The 17103-nt window shown below is 43.5% G+C and overlaps 1 protein-coding gene across 2 annotated transcripts in view; it reads left to right on the forward strand.

Annotated features, from left to right (window-relative positions):
- Nucleotides 1–17103, forward strand: part of RUNX2 (RUNX family transcription factor 2) — a 154729-nt gene that overhangs the window by 102574 nt on the left and 35052 nt on the right. The window contains exon 6 of one of the 2 annotated variants that reach the window (XM_040554263.1): nucleotides 12424–12597. The exons of the other annotated variant lie outside the window; for it this stretch is intronic. Within the exon in view, the coding sequence (XP_040410197.1) occupies nucleotides 12424–12597 (174 nt within the window). The remainder of the gene's footprint in view (nucleotides 1–12423; nucleotides 12598–17103) is intronic. 2 annotated transcript variants of the gene reach the window in all.

Here is a 17103-nt window from a genome sequence, read left to right on the forward strand (position 1 = left end):
TTCACGGGAGGCTCCCTGTTGCTAAACAAACTTTACAACCGTAGGCTATAGGGTCAGCCCCCTGCCCGAGCCCTTCAAAAACAATGACGTGCCTGGTGGCCAAATGCAGCCCATGAGCTGTGTCGCCTTCCCCTTGGTCTCCCCAGGGTTTTGGCTCTGTTTTGATGCGAGGCATCACCTCTGAGCAGGTTAAATGGCTCGACTCTGGAGTAAGGACTGAATTAGGAACCTACAAAGCTTTGGCTGGGGACTTGCATATCATAAGCTTACGGCGCTTTGCTGGGTTTCGGACGTGATGTTGTTAAACAGCTGGTCTGGGGCAGCAGCAGTCAGCCTTAGGGCTTGGAAGTTTTAATGCGAGATGAATGTATATAGAGTTGGAGCTTCTGTAGCAGGGATGGGCTTTATGTTTGTGTAGCTCACGGCCAAATTTAAGTTTCTACAAGTCTTTGCTACAATTGTCAAAGAAATAAGTCTGGTGGAGGTGGGTAGAAATGAAGCACAACAAGGAGAAAATAATGCCCATAACGAGGCTGTCTGGTTGGAAAACCTCAGCATTTTGTAGTCTTTCACTGTGTCGAGGAGTTCCCTACAGTCAAAGAAGACACAGATTGTCCAAAACATTTTGCGTCCTTGCCCAGTGATTTTTTTTCCCCAAGAAGTTTGTCATTTTGATGGGTTTTGTTCTTATTACTGGCATGGGGAGGAGGTTTTGCTAAAACACATGTTTTAGCAGAAGGGGATGGCCAAGGCTACTCTGTGTGTGACCATCACTCTTTGAATAACCAACAAAAGAACAAACAAGAAAGCAACAGCCAAAACCAACTGTAGACTCGTAACATGTTAATGATTTCCATGACTTTCACCTGGGGATGCGGGAACATTCTCGAGCACTGGGCATGAAATACTAGTTTTATTTCATTTTTTTTCTCCCCTGAACACAAGTGGAAACTAAGAGTCATGCTTGCTAAATTAATGGAGAATTTAATTTTGCAATATCCACTGTGAGACAAAGAGATGGCAAAGTTATACTGAAGTTAGAGCTGGAGGAAACTATGGCACAGAGGGGTTAATACCAGCGCTTCCAATCTGTGGTTCCTTATGGTCTGAAAAACCCAAGCAGACACAGCCTGAATTTCACTGTGCCTTTTCACGGGAGTTGGAGATGCTGAACGCTTTGCAGCATCAGACCCACAAAAAGCCTGAGCTGTCTGACTTGATGCACTTGTGTTAGAAGCGTTGTGTACGTGACTTACCCAAGCGCAGGCACTCACCGAGTCCTAGGACAGCGGGGCTAAAAGAAACCTCAGGCGACCTAGTCCGTTTTTCCTTAGATGAAGTATTATATATACTTAGATCATCACTGACGTCTGTCCAAATTCTTAAATCCTCCAGTACTGTGCCTTCCACTTACTTACCAAGTCTGGGTTTTGTGCTTTTTCTTTCATACTTAAAAAGGAGGTTGCTAATATCATACATTAATCTCTTAAATCTCCTCTACCTCAAATGAAGCCAGCTTTTTCTTGTTCCCTTCTCTGCTGACATAGAGACCAATTGATTACCATTCTCTTTAGGAAACATTTTACTCTTATCATGTCCTTTCCCACTCTTCTCTTTCTCTAGACTAAACAAATGTATTTCCCTCAACTTTTCCATGTGGGTCATGCTTACTAACTCTCTTATCACTCCTGTTGCTCTTCTCTGGATTCTCTCTAATTCGTCGGTATCTTTCTTAGAGGGTGGTGTCCCAAACTGGATAAAGCGCTCCAGCTGATGTCTCACCACTTCTGAGCAGTGTAATAGTTACCTTCTATGTCTTCTCTGCAACATAACCATTAATCTTTCCCAGAACTGCATCTGCTTCATTTTTTTAAAGGCAGAATCCTGTTATTGACTCACATTCAGCTGGCAACTCGCTGCTATCCCCAGATCGTCCTCAGCAGTGATCTGGTCTATCTGTTTGTTGTGGTGCATTTCTTAAATCCGAAGTGCAACGTACTTCAATTTTACTTCGTGCCATTTTATCGATGATATGGCAAATGTCATTTCTCCAATTTGCTAAGATTCTTTTGGATTCGGACCACTTTCTCCCTACTGCGTGTCATCTCAAGGTTTTAAAATCCTGCTTTGTGTTGCATCATCCAAGTTATTCAAGAAAATAATAAATATTAATTGACTGAAGACAAACTTAAAATGATGCTTAAAATACAATCCAATAAGATCTCATAGCAATAGTCAGTGGGCTGCCCTGTAACACCACTTCACGCATCCCTGTTGCTCTGCTTTAGCCTTTAATGACGCTCTCTTTCCCTCAAAGGCTGGAGAGCAGAGCTTGATCCACCCCAGCTTTCACCTGGGGCAGAAATGCCCCTGCTGGCGGTAGCAGATGAAGGTGGAGCATAACAAAGGGATCAAAATTGCGACTCACCTCCAGGACTGTTGGCAAGATCTTGAGGACATTTCCTCTGTTAAGCCTGGCTGCATCATTTATGAGCTGCTTCAGGCTGTCCATCTTCAAAACTTGTGTGGCATGCTGGCCTTGTGCCAGTGCTCTGACTACCCAGAAAGCTGAACACCTTCTCCAACATGATGGTTGCCCCAATAAACCCACTCGCTGCCGGCAGCGCCAGACTTTTATCATATTTTGGCCATTTAAAATGGGCTTTTGAGTGTGTAAATACGAGCAAAGGATGGTGCTCAGCAGAATTTTTACTGGGGAAACCACCAATTCTTTATACCTTTCAGAAGGAAGAAAGGGAGGCATCCATCAAACTGTCATTACAAATTAGGTGCCACAAACCTAAGCTCGTGGAGCCGCCAGGAATCTGTAAACCTTTCAAAGGATATGCCTGTTTTTGACATTTAAAATAAAAAGTCTATATAGATTTTTGTGGAAAACACTGATGGGCCAGCAGCTAAATGACATTTCTCAACAGCCGGACAGACTCCACACAAACCGAATAGATGCCCGGGTTTAGAAGGACAGGTTAATTGCTTTCTTTGCTATGCCCAAGAACAAATAATGGCTGGTCTGTATTATTTACTGAGTGGGAAAAGATCTTTCAGGGTGGTTTGTTTTTTTTTTTTCTTCCCAAAGGCTGAAGCATCCTGGCTTTTGCCTCCATCTAGCCTGACTGTAGGTGCCCTTTATATAACGATAACTTGATACTACTCAAAATACTTGGCACTGCAGGCAGGGGAGTGGAATGTAATGAGAACACTTTAGCAGGTCTGAGGGTGAGTAAACTCCAGTAGTTTTGGAATGAGAGGGTAGGGTTTTTGGTGTAAGTCTCTCCCTCACTTGGCATTCACAGACAATAAGAATACAAGGATTAACATAGTAGACTCCGTTTATTACACTTGGGTGGATAAAGCAATTATCTGTCTATCAAGGCTGTAGTAAATTGTGCAACAGCATTAACATGGGTGGATACGTGGATAAATGCTACGCTGCCACAGAGGGTGCTGATACACAAGATAATCCTTCAAGTCTAACTTGTAAAGACTGTTTTCTTTTGGAGTTTATATCATGTTACCCTGGCGAGCGTAGATTGAAATGGCATCTTTTTTATTTTTAACCCCGTTTTCAGGTTTCTTTAGCCATCTGAGTTTTATTAGTAGGGTTATTTTAGAAATATCCCACTTTAATCAAGTTTAAACAATCTGCCTAAAACCTGCTGCATGGATATAAACACAGTAGTCTTCTAATGCAGCAGAACAATCTGTTGAAAGATACAGTACAAACACACACACATCCATCTATTATTGCTTAACTGTTGTTTCTTCCATGCCTGAATTCCCATTGTAACCGCAGCGCTCCGTCTGCAGTACACTCTTGGTTTTGGGGGTGTAAAACAAAACCAAAACCCCCAAATGCTCCTTACTGATGTCTAGAGAGCAGGGAGTTGTAGGGCAGCACAGCATCGGAGAGCTCTGAGGCTAGATTTAACCTAAGCATCTTAAATCTGTTTTAATGGTTGTGTTCACATTGCCCCCTTTTCGTTCCTTTCAAGTAATCAGGTTTCGCAAGCATTAAGAAAACCAACCCCTCCTGCCAGCTGGAGGGAGGCCAGCTCGAGATTTTTTTTTCTCTCACCCCCCACCCCCTTCATTTGCTATGATCTTTACTGCTGTTTGCTGCAGCAAGCAGAAGTTGGCGGGCTCTTTATGGGATGACTACCTTTTGGGGGGAAAAATGTCTTCCTGTTAATTAATGATATTGCTGGGTTAGCATGAGGATGATAAAGCTGTGATGAGGAGCTCTTGCACTTTTGCAGTACGGCCCTTGCTCTCTGCCTTCCCCCTTCTGCTAAAAAAAGAAAAAGGAGGGAGGAGAAGGAGGAGAGCGTAACAGATACTAGCATGCAAAGGGAATTAAGGCAGGGACCGAGACTTGCGTGACAGTCTCTGTTTATACGAGTTGTCTTTAGTGTCTCTGAGCAGCGATGCCAGCAATGTTTAGCTGGTTTCCTGGCACATACGCACACAGATTCCTTTATGTTCCTGAATGATGGATAAAGGTGAAGGTAGAGCCTTGTGGTGCGAGGGGCTCCCACCTGCTCCCTCCCCAGCCAGCCGATTTGTGATGATGTTCATAAGGGATGTTGCTTAGCTGCGCAGAATGAGCTTCAGGATCCAAGTCAGAATTCAAAAACTTGAAAAGAGAGAAAAGAAAAATAGAAATACAGGAGAGTCATGGTGAGGAGAGACCGTGCTGCTCTGTTGAGTGAGTTGGAGAGCTGAGGGTTGGCACAGCAGAGGGGCAGAAGTGAACCTGGCATCACGGGGGTGAGCTGAGGTGCTGGGGAGAACCAGAGCAAGAGCAGACCCACTCCAGCACCGTGTTGCTCTTCTTGTCCCTATCCTCAAAGTGCCTCTCCATTTTCATTCATCAAATCTTCCAGTTTTGCTCTATTCACACAACTTTCCCTGTGCAAGCTTCCCGGCCACCCCAGTCCCTGCCACATGTCCCTTGTGTGTCCTGGGAGCAGCCTGGGGCTCTCGGAGCCCTGCTCCCGCCTCCTTGCTTAGAGAAATTTTGGGAGCAAGAGGCTACTTTGCAGCTGTTGCAATTTGCTGAAAAACCCTGACCTCTGGGTCTGTCTTTCAGCCGGATATGTGCTTTTCACAGACCCCAGCTGAATTTTAAAAAGCATTGATCACACTTTATATTCCCAAAGGCTTTTCAAGGGTTGAGTTAGGTTCATTCCCATGGGCACTCAGGGGCACAGTTTACGTACCCATGGGATAACTTCCCCCCACCCTTCCTGCCCCTTCCTCCCTTTAACCTGCTGGAAGCTTTTAATTCATTCCAGACTTGGGGGGCAGCCTGCCAGTTGAGCTTTAGCTCCTGATAAGTCAATGGGGAGATCACCATTGACACCAGAGATGCTCCCAGGGCTTGACCTCAACATGGGAAAAACTAGGGTTCAAACCTACCCCTGCCTCTGCTCACCCTGGCTTTGAGCCACAGCTCCTGGAAGGCCTTAACATAACTGATTCCCCTGGGAGCTGGATCTGGCCCTTTTGGAGCCATACCAGCAATCCTCACGGACCTTTGGGAGAGCAGGGGTCAGGGGTGAGAAGTTCAGTGGGATTTTGCCAATGGGCTGCATTAGATCTGTTGTGTAGGAACTGAACCCATCCACAGCATACGTTCTTGTTTGTTACTTATTTTCACTTGTCGGCAGTAGTTTCACATCCAGGCCTTGCCTGCTTTGGGTAGAAAATATGTCTTTTTTTGAGAACAAAAAGAGATGGGGTCTTGTTTCCTGCCTGCGCCTGTGTGACTCCTGTTGACACTAATAGGGCTCTGTGTACAGCTGGGAGAATAAGCTCTCCAGTCTAATGCAAACCAGTGCCCTCAGCTATTTAAAAAACAAACATATTTTTTTTCCCTCTATTGAGTGAATTAAATGCAGTTACTGCACCTATGTAGATCCTTGTTGTATGAATTATAAGAACCTTTCCTATGCACAGCCTATGGCCTAATTATGTAATTATGTCTCTTGGGTAGATTATATTTTTCTTCTCATAATTGTGTCTTTACCCAAGAGACTGGAAGGCTTCCAAGCTTTTCCCTTTCGTGGGTGAAAAATTGTTTGGCTCTCTTGCATTTTGTTTTTCTTTTTCATGAACTCGGGTTATGTGTGTTCGGTAGGAGTGGGCCAGGGGATGGCAGAGGGAAGCCAGCCTGGGGAGGATGGGTTTGTCACAAGAGCGACTCTTGTGACTTGCTTCACACGTTTTTGCTTGCGAAGAGCTGATGTGAATCTTCTGGGCTTTTGCTGATTGATGGCTCTCTTATTTTTACCTCCAGAGCATAGACTGACAGCCCTTTGGAGTGCTATCTTGCAGAAATGATGTATTGTCTGAAATTTGTAACAGAACAATGAATGTCTTTGCTTCATGCTGAATGTGCAGCATTACTCAGTCCCTGCGCAACAGCTGCTAAGAAGCCTTAGGCTCAGGTCCGAACTCTTTTACCGTGGCTTCAATGTGACTTCACCTTTACAAGCCTGTAGCTGAATTCACAGTCAGTATCTTCCAGTTACATCCGATCCATAGGATCAAATGGGATGAAATGCAGGAGCATGTCCAAAGAGAATTTAAGGAGAAATTGTGCTGAAATTCAGAGGACATGTAACCTGTCTTTTTTTTGTTGTGATGTTAAATCGTCTTCTACGTTGTGTACACAGAAATTTGTCACTAGCATATTAACATTAAAAGACAGAGTGTCTCAAAGATGCCTCTATTTATAAAGTTAGTAGGAAAATATATACCCATTCTTTAGATTTCTAAAGAGCTTTACCTTTAGTGAACAGTGGGAATGATCAAAACTTGAGCTCTTGGGCTCAGATATCCTTCTTCTGAAGTCAGAGAAAGCTTGGTCTGTATAGGCTGTAATTCGTAGGGCGTAATCTGGGTGATTCTTCTTTGTGCTGCCCCTTAGCCTTAAAGTAAGTTCCTTTTCCCCTGCAGTTTTCTTCTCTTTCAATCTCAACACTCAACCCAGAGCCACTGCTGCATATGAAGCCTCGGTTACTGGCCTCAGCATTTAAAGGGTTTTTATTTAATGTGCCCTTGCAAGCTGTAAACCTCCATGGAGTGACACCCCAAACTTCCCCTGTGTGCTCCTGGTGCCGAGCACACCACAACATAGAGCAAACACCAACAGTGGTGGTGTTTTGTGTCTGACCATCATCCCAGCAAACGCGTCCCCAGCAGGAGATGGCCCAGCTTTTTGCTTTCACGACCTTTCTGCATCCCTCAGCATTTTTTACAGAGACACCTGACTCCCATGCAACTTTTTGTTTTCGCTACGGCAGAAGTGAAAAAGAAATGGGTGATGACCGAAAATAGCTATTCCACTTCAGAGCGATAAAAACATCTGTCGACAATCTGGTAACCAGATCACTTTGGTACCAGAAGGAAAGAAAAAACAAAAAACAAAAAAAAAACAAAACAAAACAAAAAAACAACAAGAAAAAAACCACCACCATCAACAAAAACAAAAAAACAGTGGGTGGTGTACATGGTACAAAGAAAGGGTGTCCCTGAATGTCAGCATCTGGCTAGGCCACGTGTAGCATAATCTGATTAGTTTTCAGTTCCACACCCACAAGCTGAAAGATAAAAACGCACACCCCTCCTCCCCGAGGAGGGAAAGATCTTCAAGCATCAACACCACATTTACATTCTGCAAGTCAGCCTCTTCCACGGCCCGATTTACATCTTGACTTCTCCTGCGGTGCGGTGGAAGCTCAGGGCTGAGGGACGAGCTCGCGTCCCCTTCCAGTTACCACATCCAGCCGACTCGCGATTGCGTTGCTTTGATCTGGAAGACATTCCTTCATTTCATTTAAACTGGAATGATTAATCTGGAGGTGAAGCCTTCTTACATCTCCTGCCATGGCTGGAGTGTGGTAACTGAACAGAGCAGCTCCCAGGTGCTATTTTGTCACGCACTGAGGCTGTCAGGCCCTGGCGGGCCGCGGCGGTGGGTGCAGGCTCCGGCTGGCTAGCTGCGGCTTGCACTGACTTTGTTGCACTCCCTCGGTGCTATTTTTGGTCAGTTCCTGCAGAAGGGCTAAAACTGGCACCAGGAAGATTAATGGCAAAGCTTTCTGTCTCCAGAAACTGATATTCATGTTGGTGTTTGGTTTGAAAGGGCTGAGTGGTGGTGAGAGATTGGGGTATTGCTCGGCACATGTTTTGTGCTACGACAGCAGACAAGCCAGAACAGTTTGTATAGCTTTTGTCTATTAACTCCAAGCTATTTTCATTTCTTTTCCACTTTCTTGACCTGCTCTATTCCAGTGGCTGTTGGGTCTCGTCCTTACCCTGTGTCACCTCACGTGACAGTCTCAGCCTTTTTGATTGCATTTCCTATCAAAGGCTGCCTGTGTCCCTAATTATTTCGTCCCCTCTCAGTAAGCCCAAGCCATCCCACAAAATCTTCTTTGTAACGGAGTAACCGACACTAAATGCAGTGTTGCTGGCAGGACCATCCTAGGCGCCGAGTCCTGGCATTGGGATAGCTGCAACATTATTTTATCCTATCCTCTCTGTAGCCTCATACTGCTTTTTAATGTAATCACTGCTGCAGCAGATCACAGATTCTCACTGAGCTATCCACACTTACTACCCTAATCTTTTTTCCTGAAATAAAATTATGCCTCATGACTGAGACCAAGGAATACAGCTTTTCTTAGCGCACTCCCCTGGGATCAGGAATTTCTCTGTCAACGGACACATATATCAATGAGAGATGAAAAGCAGCTTGTGGAATGAGTTTTAAACATGTATCGCATATTTCATTGCTGCTGCTTATGTGCTACTTAGAAGGCCTTTTTACCAGTGCCTCATGGCTGCTCTGTGCTTAATAAGATTTTTTTTTTCACAGAAATCAGGGCAAGAGAACTATTTAAGTTTCTTTCCTACACTTCTTTGCAAGCACCTCCTGAATACGAAGTTTTTTGTTGAGTTTCCTACTTACTTTCAATGTGGGCACATCTTAGCTTTTATGAAAGCACAGTAAACCATAGCATGCAAAGTTGTAATGTAATCTCATGATATGGGGACGTTTCACTTGGGGGAATGTGGCTCCTTGTGGGTCTCTTTGTAACAACATGACTCTGTGTTACAGCCCTAAATTTTAAGTGACCAGAAGGGGAAGGCAAGTCTGTCTTCGGCCCCTTGCTGGTTTCTGGGGACTTGCAGTTCCATTGATGCCTGGGGTCTTCCAGATGTGCATAGATCTCTCTTTTCCCTACGTTTTTTGGGGGGAGGGGATGGTGGTGATGACAACACTCGAATCCACACATCTCTCAATTATTCCAGTTCAAACAGATGTGGGAATCTTTCTTATTCTCCTCCCCCCTGCCTACATTGAAGTGCACTGCTATCCTGTTGAATTTTGTCTTTCTGTGATAGACCCAATTCATGATAATAATACGAGTAGTTAAACACAATATCTTTTCTAGAAAAGCTATTGGCAAACAGAGCATGATGGAAGCAAAGCTGGTTGTTATCGGGCACAGGTTGGTGCAGGAGTGGTTCCCTATATAGTGATTGCTCAGTAAGTGAGCAGAAGACAGTCAAAATAGTTTGTGCACTGTTTTTTTGGGAAAGCATTTTATGATTCTCTAGCAAAAAGGACGCTGGATAAACACGGGGCAGGGTTTTCCTATCAAAATTCAAAATCAAATTAACTTTGGGGATAGATTCATTCCCAGGTAAAGGCAGCCCTGATGTGTAAGGTCAGAGATAGGCTAATAGTGTTTTCCTTATTTTGAGCCCTCTTGAACTTGCTGAAATGCAACTAGGAATGAATAAAAGAGAAAAGGGGAGGGGAAGGGGATTCTGTGGAAAAAAAAAAAAAAAAAACAGACTAGAAAATGCAACTAGCAAAGGGAAAGGCAAAAAAACAGAAAAAATGTGGAAAAAAAAAAAGAAGATGCAGAAGGAAAAATCCCAAGAGAGTACTGACTGTGTGTGTGAAAGTTATTTCTTTAGATTTAGCAGCACCCAGCTTGTACAACTTGTAATTTACATAGATTGAAGAGATAATGCTAAAGACTACCAGGCTAGATGTTATCCTATTAATTAAGCCACCATTATGGAGTCGTTACAAGCCCACCAGAAATCGTTCCCCATTTGAAGTGATTGATACCTCTTAAAGAAAGGAGTCACCTGTGTTAGCTGGTAGTTCTGTAGGTCTCTAACATACAGCAGCTCCTTCTCTTTAATGAGAAAGCTCCCACCTACCCCATGTTTTTATATTGAGTCATCATGGGGGAGAAAAATCATACTTCAAAGCACAGAATAATGGGTCAACTAATTAATTTTTAAAAATTACTAGAGAAGTTTCTCCAAAATTAAATTCCATTCTGTTTCTTCTCATCTCCCGACCTGAATACTTCAGTTTTCCCAGAATCCCAGAATCCCAGAATAGTTGATGTTGGGAGGGACCTCTGGGTCCATCTGGTCCAACCCCCCTGCTCAAGTAGGGACACCCAGAGCAGGTTGCCCAGGGCCATGTCCAGGCAGCTTTTGAGTATCTCCAAGGAGGGAGGCTCCACAATCTAGAACCCTGATTTCTCTAAGTCTAGTTAAAAGTTAACTATTACAGAAATCACTTTGCCTTCAGTCATATTTGGGCGCCGTGGTCCCAGTTAGATGATGTGAACTCACGTACTTCAGTGCTGTAGTGACAGACACCATTAAATTGCATTTTATAAAGAGTGGTGGACTGATAGTTAGATCCCAGGGCTCAGTGGCCTCATTTATACTGTTAAACTAAGCAGTGCCAGAATTGGCTCTTTGGCCCTAAGACTGATGGGGCAATCTGACCGTGTCTGCAAAGCTGAACTCTCGTAGCCTCCAAGCAGAGGGCTGCATTCACACTGCTGAGGGATAATGCAGTTTATCACAAACCACTGGAGATCATCTGGAAGGTTTCAACCCCAAACCATAACAGGGACCCTTCTTAATGTTATAAGCATGAAAATATCCTACCCAGTTATTGCCTGTGTTGATACCCCAGCTCTCTTTACAAGGACGGAGGCAGCTGTGTTTCTGGGTTGCAATCAGGGGATCTGGGCTCCCATTTCAGCTCTGCCAGAGGCTTTTCGTGTGACCTTAGTTGTTAACTTAGGGTAAGATTAATTCCATTTAATGTTGACTAATGGTGAGGGTGTCTAATTAAACTAGTCATGTGGGCTCCCTCTCTGATCAGAGAAGGAAGAGACAGCAAATTCAGTAGGTGAATCATCCCGTTTTAAGACTGGTGTCAGAGACAAATGAGATGAATTGCCCTCTGGAAGTAGCTATTTCTTTCCATTAACTCTAGAGGAAGTCTACATTAGAAGAGTTTAGACTAGATGCCTGATTTATGAATGGCTAAAGTTAAGTAAAATTAGTCCTGACCTTAATCTCTCTGCGTGCCTGTTTCTCCATATGTTGAACAATAGAAATAACGCCTTCCGTGCCTCACATCCAAAGCCGCCATTGTGCGACAAGCACCTCTAACTACTTTGAAAAGTAATTAAACTTAGGAGAAAAAAATGCAAGAACTAGAGAAGTAAAACCTTTACTCCTGAAACATCTAAATGACAATAGGAAGAGTACCAACCTGCCAGCTGGTGCATCCTGTTGCTCTTGTAATTTTTCCCCTTTACATTTTGACAACTGAGCACCCATAAAAGACTTCTCCCAGTGCAGCCCTATGACACAGAGGCAGCAAACATCCTTTTGGAGAGAAGTAGGAGCATGGAGGAAGGCTGACCATGCAAGGGCAGTGTAGGACCCAGTCCTTGCCAGAAGCTTTGATAGTATTCCTTGTGATACTGCCCTTCCTAAATGACTATTTACTTTTTGGAAAAGCTCCCGAGTTATGGAGGAATGGACACTTATAACTAGCCATGACAGAGTTAAATAAAAAGAGAAAAAAGGTTGGGGAGATGAAAAACATGCATTTTCTTAGCAAAAATCCACAACAACATATAAACCAGGCATGGAATAATTGTCCCACTTGTTAACTTCTACTTATATATGAGGCTTGCTCTTGGAAAAAAAGTTTTGCCCCTTTAACTATCAGTATAGTTAAAAAAGAAAAAAAAAAAAGACCTTGTGTGGGTGTCCATAAGTGCTTATTTTGATCCAAATTACAACATGTTACATATCTGCATGGGCACAGTTGTGCTAGTTAAGGCTTTCACCAGCACAACTATGTCCAAAACACAACCCCCCACCGATGTTGCTGTGTTATTGGGGTAGCTGTGATGTGGAGTAGCTGTGATACCTACAAAGTCCATTAATCTAATAACAGGTCCTTAGAGGCCTTTTTTATTTTTTTATTTGGTATGTTAAATTACTAAATCTTGTTATTAACGCTTTTATTTTATGATTTACTGTTTCCAGGGCACAGACAGAAGCTTGATGACTCTAAACCTAGTTTGTTCTCTGAACGCCTCAGTGATTTAGGGCGCATTCCTCATCCCAGTATGAGAGTAGGGGTCCCGACCCAGAGCCCACGGCCCTCTCTGAACTCTGCACCAAGTCCTTTTAATCCACAAGGACAGAGTCAGATTACAGGTAAGAGACAGAACCATAGGTTTGACTTGCACAGGCAATGGTAGTAATTGCTTATGGATGGATATTTGTGTCTCAACTGTAGAAAAAGAGGCTGTTACATAGTGAGAGATGTGTTCCAGGCAAAGCTAGGTGGGAATAGTTTTCTTCTATAGCATTTGAAAATGTCTTTTTTTTTTTTTTTAATATCTTTTTGCCATAGGTCCAAAAATAGTTGTTCTGGGTACATCGAGTAGGAATCTGGTGAAATTCTAAGTGTCATGTTGCTCTGCCTTTACCTCTGTATGTGCAATAGTACATATTAGTGCATTATTAGAATGAACATTTTTATTCAGCCTTTGTATTTCGCACTGGTGTTGAGTGAAGCAGCCAGAACTCAATGGTCTTTTTGTCAGAACAGTAACACACTCTTCTCATGTGGCAGTTTCCTTCTAGCACCAGTGCTGACCAATGTTACAATAAACGAACTGGGTTAGAGAGAAATCTCCAAAGGTTGCTTATCAGGGTTGTATGCAACATTTATGATTGCATGCTGAGAGACAGATTTCAATGTGTTGAGAGAAATCATAAAATACCACGTGTCACAGATTATAAGCGTGAAATAAGATGTTTAACTGCAGCTATGCCAGAAGTTTGCAACAAAACTGTATAGCCTACAAAATAAACTGATTTTGTCATTATTTTTTTTCTAAATGCAGAGCTGGCTATATTTTTCAAAAGAGTTTCAAAGCAACCTCTATCTAATTTTGGACATTTCTACACTCACAACTTCTGCTGATGTATTCACATCTGTCTGGGATGTGAAGAGGTGTTGTCCTGACCAATTCACTTACTAGAACCGTTGGAGAACTTAACTTACATGCAAGTTTGTCAACAAAACTCTCGACTCAATGTACTAGACTGGTTTAAAACTCAGTTTTGCTGCTATAGTTGCATCTACACCCGGAGTCCTTTGCCAATGTAATACACCAATATTCCTTTACTGGTAAAGCACTCCTAGTGTAGACATAGTCTTTGAGTCAACCTAGGAAGATTTCTGGTTTCATGTTTCAAGTGGTTTTGACATGATACCAGCTGAAACTTAGTGGTTTTAACAAAGTGTTGTGGCTTTCTTCTTCTTTCTTTTTCTTCTTTTTTAAGTTCAACTGGTTTATTAATTCGCAGTAAGGAAGAGAAGTAAGTGGGTTAATTTGAACCCAAAGCACTCATAGAATTGAAACAAAAAAATTGTTCCCATGAGCTGTGACAAAGTACTCCCAGATATAGAAGTCTACCTTTAACTATGTATGACACGTTTACAATATATTAAGTATGTCGATAGCACTCATTGCACAGTACCTGCTGCCCACCAGCTTCCCAGAGCAGTTTTTTTGGCCAGGTTTAGCATTTTCTTAGTTGGACGTGTGAAGTCAGGACTCTTGTGCATATCATTTACTGGGTAAGAACTGCCAGACTGAAGCCCAATATTTTTTCTAACCTACTGTCTTCTGTCTGACAGTATCTGGGGACATGACAGTTCCCAAAAAAACAGAGGGAAAATCTGGGGCTATAATCAGTTTCTCTCTTCCTTCCTTGTGTACCCATAGTTTACCTATTGTGCAACAGTATATCTACGAATGAAGGAGGGGGAAATTCTTCCTGACCCCATCTGGTGATCAGCTTATGCCCTGAAGCACGAGAACTGAGATCCCCTTGTAATTTTCTTCCTTACTAAGTGTAACCTCATATGCTGTTCTCATTCACATAAATGCCTCCTGTAGAAAATGTTCTGCTGGGTTTGATTAATAGAGTACTTCTCTGCCTCGTTATGAATCAGCAGCAGCATTCACAGATCCGAGAGGTGAAAGCTTCAGATGAGGCTTAAATAAGCCTGGCTGCAGACAAAGCTGTGTGGTGTTCCCTATCTGCTCTGCAGTTTGAAGACTCAGCAGTTCAAAGCCAGGAGCTCTGTTCCAGCTGAGGCTTCATCCAGACAGTGAAGTGGTGCTGGTAGGAGAGAGGGGGAAGCGAGCTGAACCAAGAAAGGCAGGCTGACTTTCCCATCTATTATGGATTATATTCTTTTCTTGCCAGATAAACTCACAATCATGGGATACTTTAGAACCCCAAAGTGCTCTCATTTCCCCCAAAGCAATGAGGACTCCACTGCATATTAATGTTTTTAATGAATAAGGGTCTCTACCATGGTCCAGTACAGTATTTGCCATGTCATTTCCCTCTCTTGACTCTTCCTCAACTTAGAAAAGCCAAATAGCCAGCCCTCAAAGGCTACTTGTTAGCTTTCTGGTAGCCCTCCCATTTAATAAGGTGATTAGTGTGAGCATGTTGCATCAGTGTGAACTCTGTGAATTGCACTGGCTTCCTCACAAGGCTTTTTTGTGCTCTTCAGGTTGTTGATTGTAATCTGTAAAGCTCTACGTGCTTTGATGTTCCACCAAAGTGCTGGGATGCTTCTGTGGACAGTCCCTCTGAGTTCTTCTGGGATGAATGGATGCTCGTTGCCACACAAGTTGTGCCAATGAGAGACAAAGTGGATGCCTCAGACCAGGCACCTCTTTGATCAGGTGCTAGCTGACCATGGGAAATTGCTAAACATATGCCTGCTTGGTGTGGTAATGGGGCATGAGCTGTTTGTGCTGTCCATCTCCACCGGTTTCCTTGTTGTGGTGTGCTCTTCAGCGGGAAGTACCCACCGGCTTCTTAGCGTGGTCACTGGGCTGGTGTGGTTTGGGTATGTGTTAAAAGGAGTGCAGACACTTGTCTGAAATACAAGGAATTTTTATTACCTTTATTGGAATTAATCAAACATTCCTTTAGAAATACCTTTGTTTCTTAATCTTTTTACCTAGTAATTTAGGGGAAATAATTAATTCTTAATAACTTCAACAGTAAATACTGCATTCCTATGACAGAATCCATATTATTACTAGTAAGCACATAAACTGGTTTTGTTTCGTTCCACTTGAGGTCTTGCATAGCTATTGCATGATTAAACAGAAATAATATTTAAAGCCTGGCGGGCCCACACCTGAGTATGAAAGAACTCAGCACTTTGGGGTTCACTCTTGTATTTCTTTTCTCTGTCTGGGCTGTGTTTATTTTCCTAGAGTATCAGAGTACAGGTTTCACAAATCACAGCACAGTCCTGAACCTACCACAGGACCGGGCTGCGGCAGTACGAGGCACAGAGTTGCCCTTATTCAACATGGCATTTTAACTAGGATTCTGCAAAAGCAACATTGAAGGGTCATTAAAAAACAAATCGTCCAATAAGCAGATGCCTTTGCTGAGGCAACACAGATTCAATTTGAACCCTGCTTGCTGCCCGTAAATCAGGAATCCTGTCTGTTCACATTTGGATATTGGTATATTTGCCTTTTTATTTTTTTCCCTTTCCCTAATGGCACTTGAACAACTTGCTGGCGGGTCAGGTTACAGTCCCATTCAGACACTGGCTTGTTGCATCAGTGGTTCAGTATGAAATGAGGAAAACTGTTGTTTTTCTAAAATGCAACCGGTGAGGTTTAGCTTCTGTTGGGGCGGATGGCAGGAATGTGGCCAACGCCAGGGCTGGGATCCCAGCGCAGGGCTGCAGGGGCTGCGAAGTGGGAGTTAAGTGAGGTTTCATGCTCCATCACCACTGTGGCACCGTCTGATCTATAGGCAATCCGTGACTTTCAGCACTGAAAGAACAGCACTCAGAAAGCAGGTCCTGTGATTTCTTTTTACTTTTTCTATTTCCCCCTCTCCCACGCACTTCAGTGACGTTGCATTTCCAGTTCCGATCATTTATCTGTTTTTAAGGGTTGTAGAAAGTAGATTTAAAGAATTCTGAGCTGTCAGGTGGGGACAGGTCCCAGGGCAATTGTAACTGAGTCTGATGGGAAGACTGTGGGCAGACAGTGCCTTCAGCTCCCCGGATGGAGGATGAGGATGGTACCAAATGGTACCAGCCCTTAATTCTCCTCTTCAGGGCCTGCAGGGCAATGGGCTGGACGTTGCGCTTTTGCAAACTCAGGGAGGTGGCAGAAAGCTCCTCACATCACAGCATCATCATGGGGTGTGAATATGAAGCCATCAAGCAAGTGCTTCAAAGACCAGAATGGGGGGGAAAGTCCCGTAGCGAAGCAGACACTACGCAGCTTCTGAGAATTCTTTGTTTACTGAGGATGATTTACCCTGGTAGAAGACTCAGAGGTAACTTAAAGCCATCATCGATAGTTTCAAGAGATCTTCACGTGGTCTTTTTCAGGCTGATTCATACTGCCGGTGTCTGTTATCTGACACAATCGGCTGCAGGACAGGTTTGAAACTGAAACAGGGTGGCTGTTACTAGACTGGCGCTATGTGAGTGCCCTCCCATGGGTTGCATGTGTCTTACCTGGGACCAGCAGCACACCGAAGCACACATCATTCTGTAGCTGGTGCACACCAAACTGCTGTGCGCCAGGCAAAGTCTGTGCTTGCTTGGAAAAGAGCCTTCAGAAACACTCAAGTAATAGGTTTACC

This window comes from Cygnus olor, chromosome 3 (genome assembly GCF_009769625.2).
Source record: "Cygnus olor isolate bCygOlo1 chromosome 3, bCygOlo1.pri.v2, whole genome shotgun sequence".
In the NCBI taxonomy this organism is placed as follows: Eukaryota; Metazoa; Chordata; class Aves; order Anseriformes; family Anatidae; genus Cygnus; species Cygnus olor.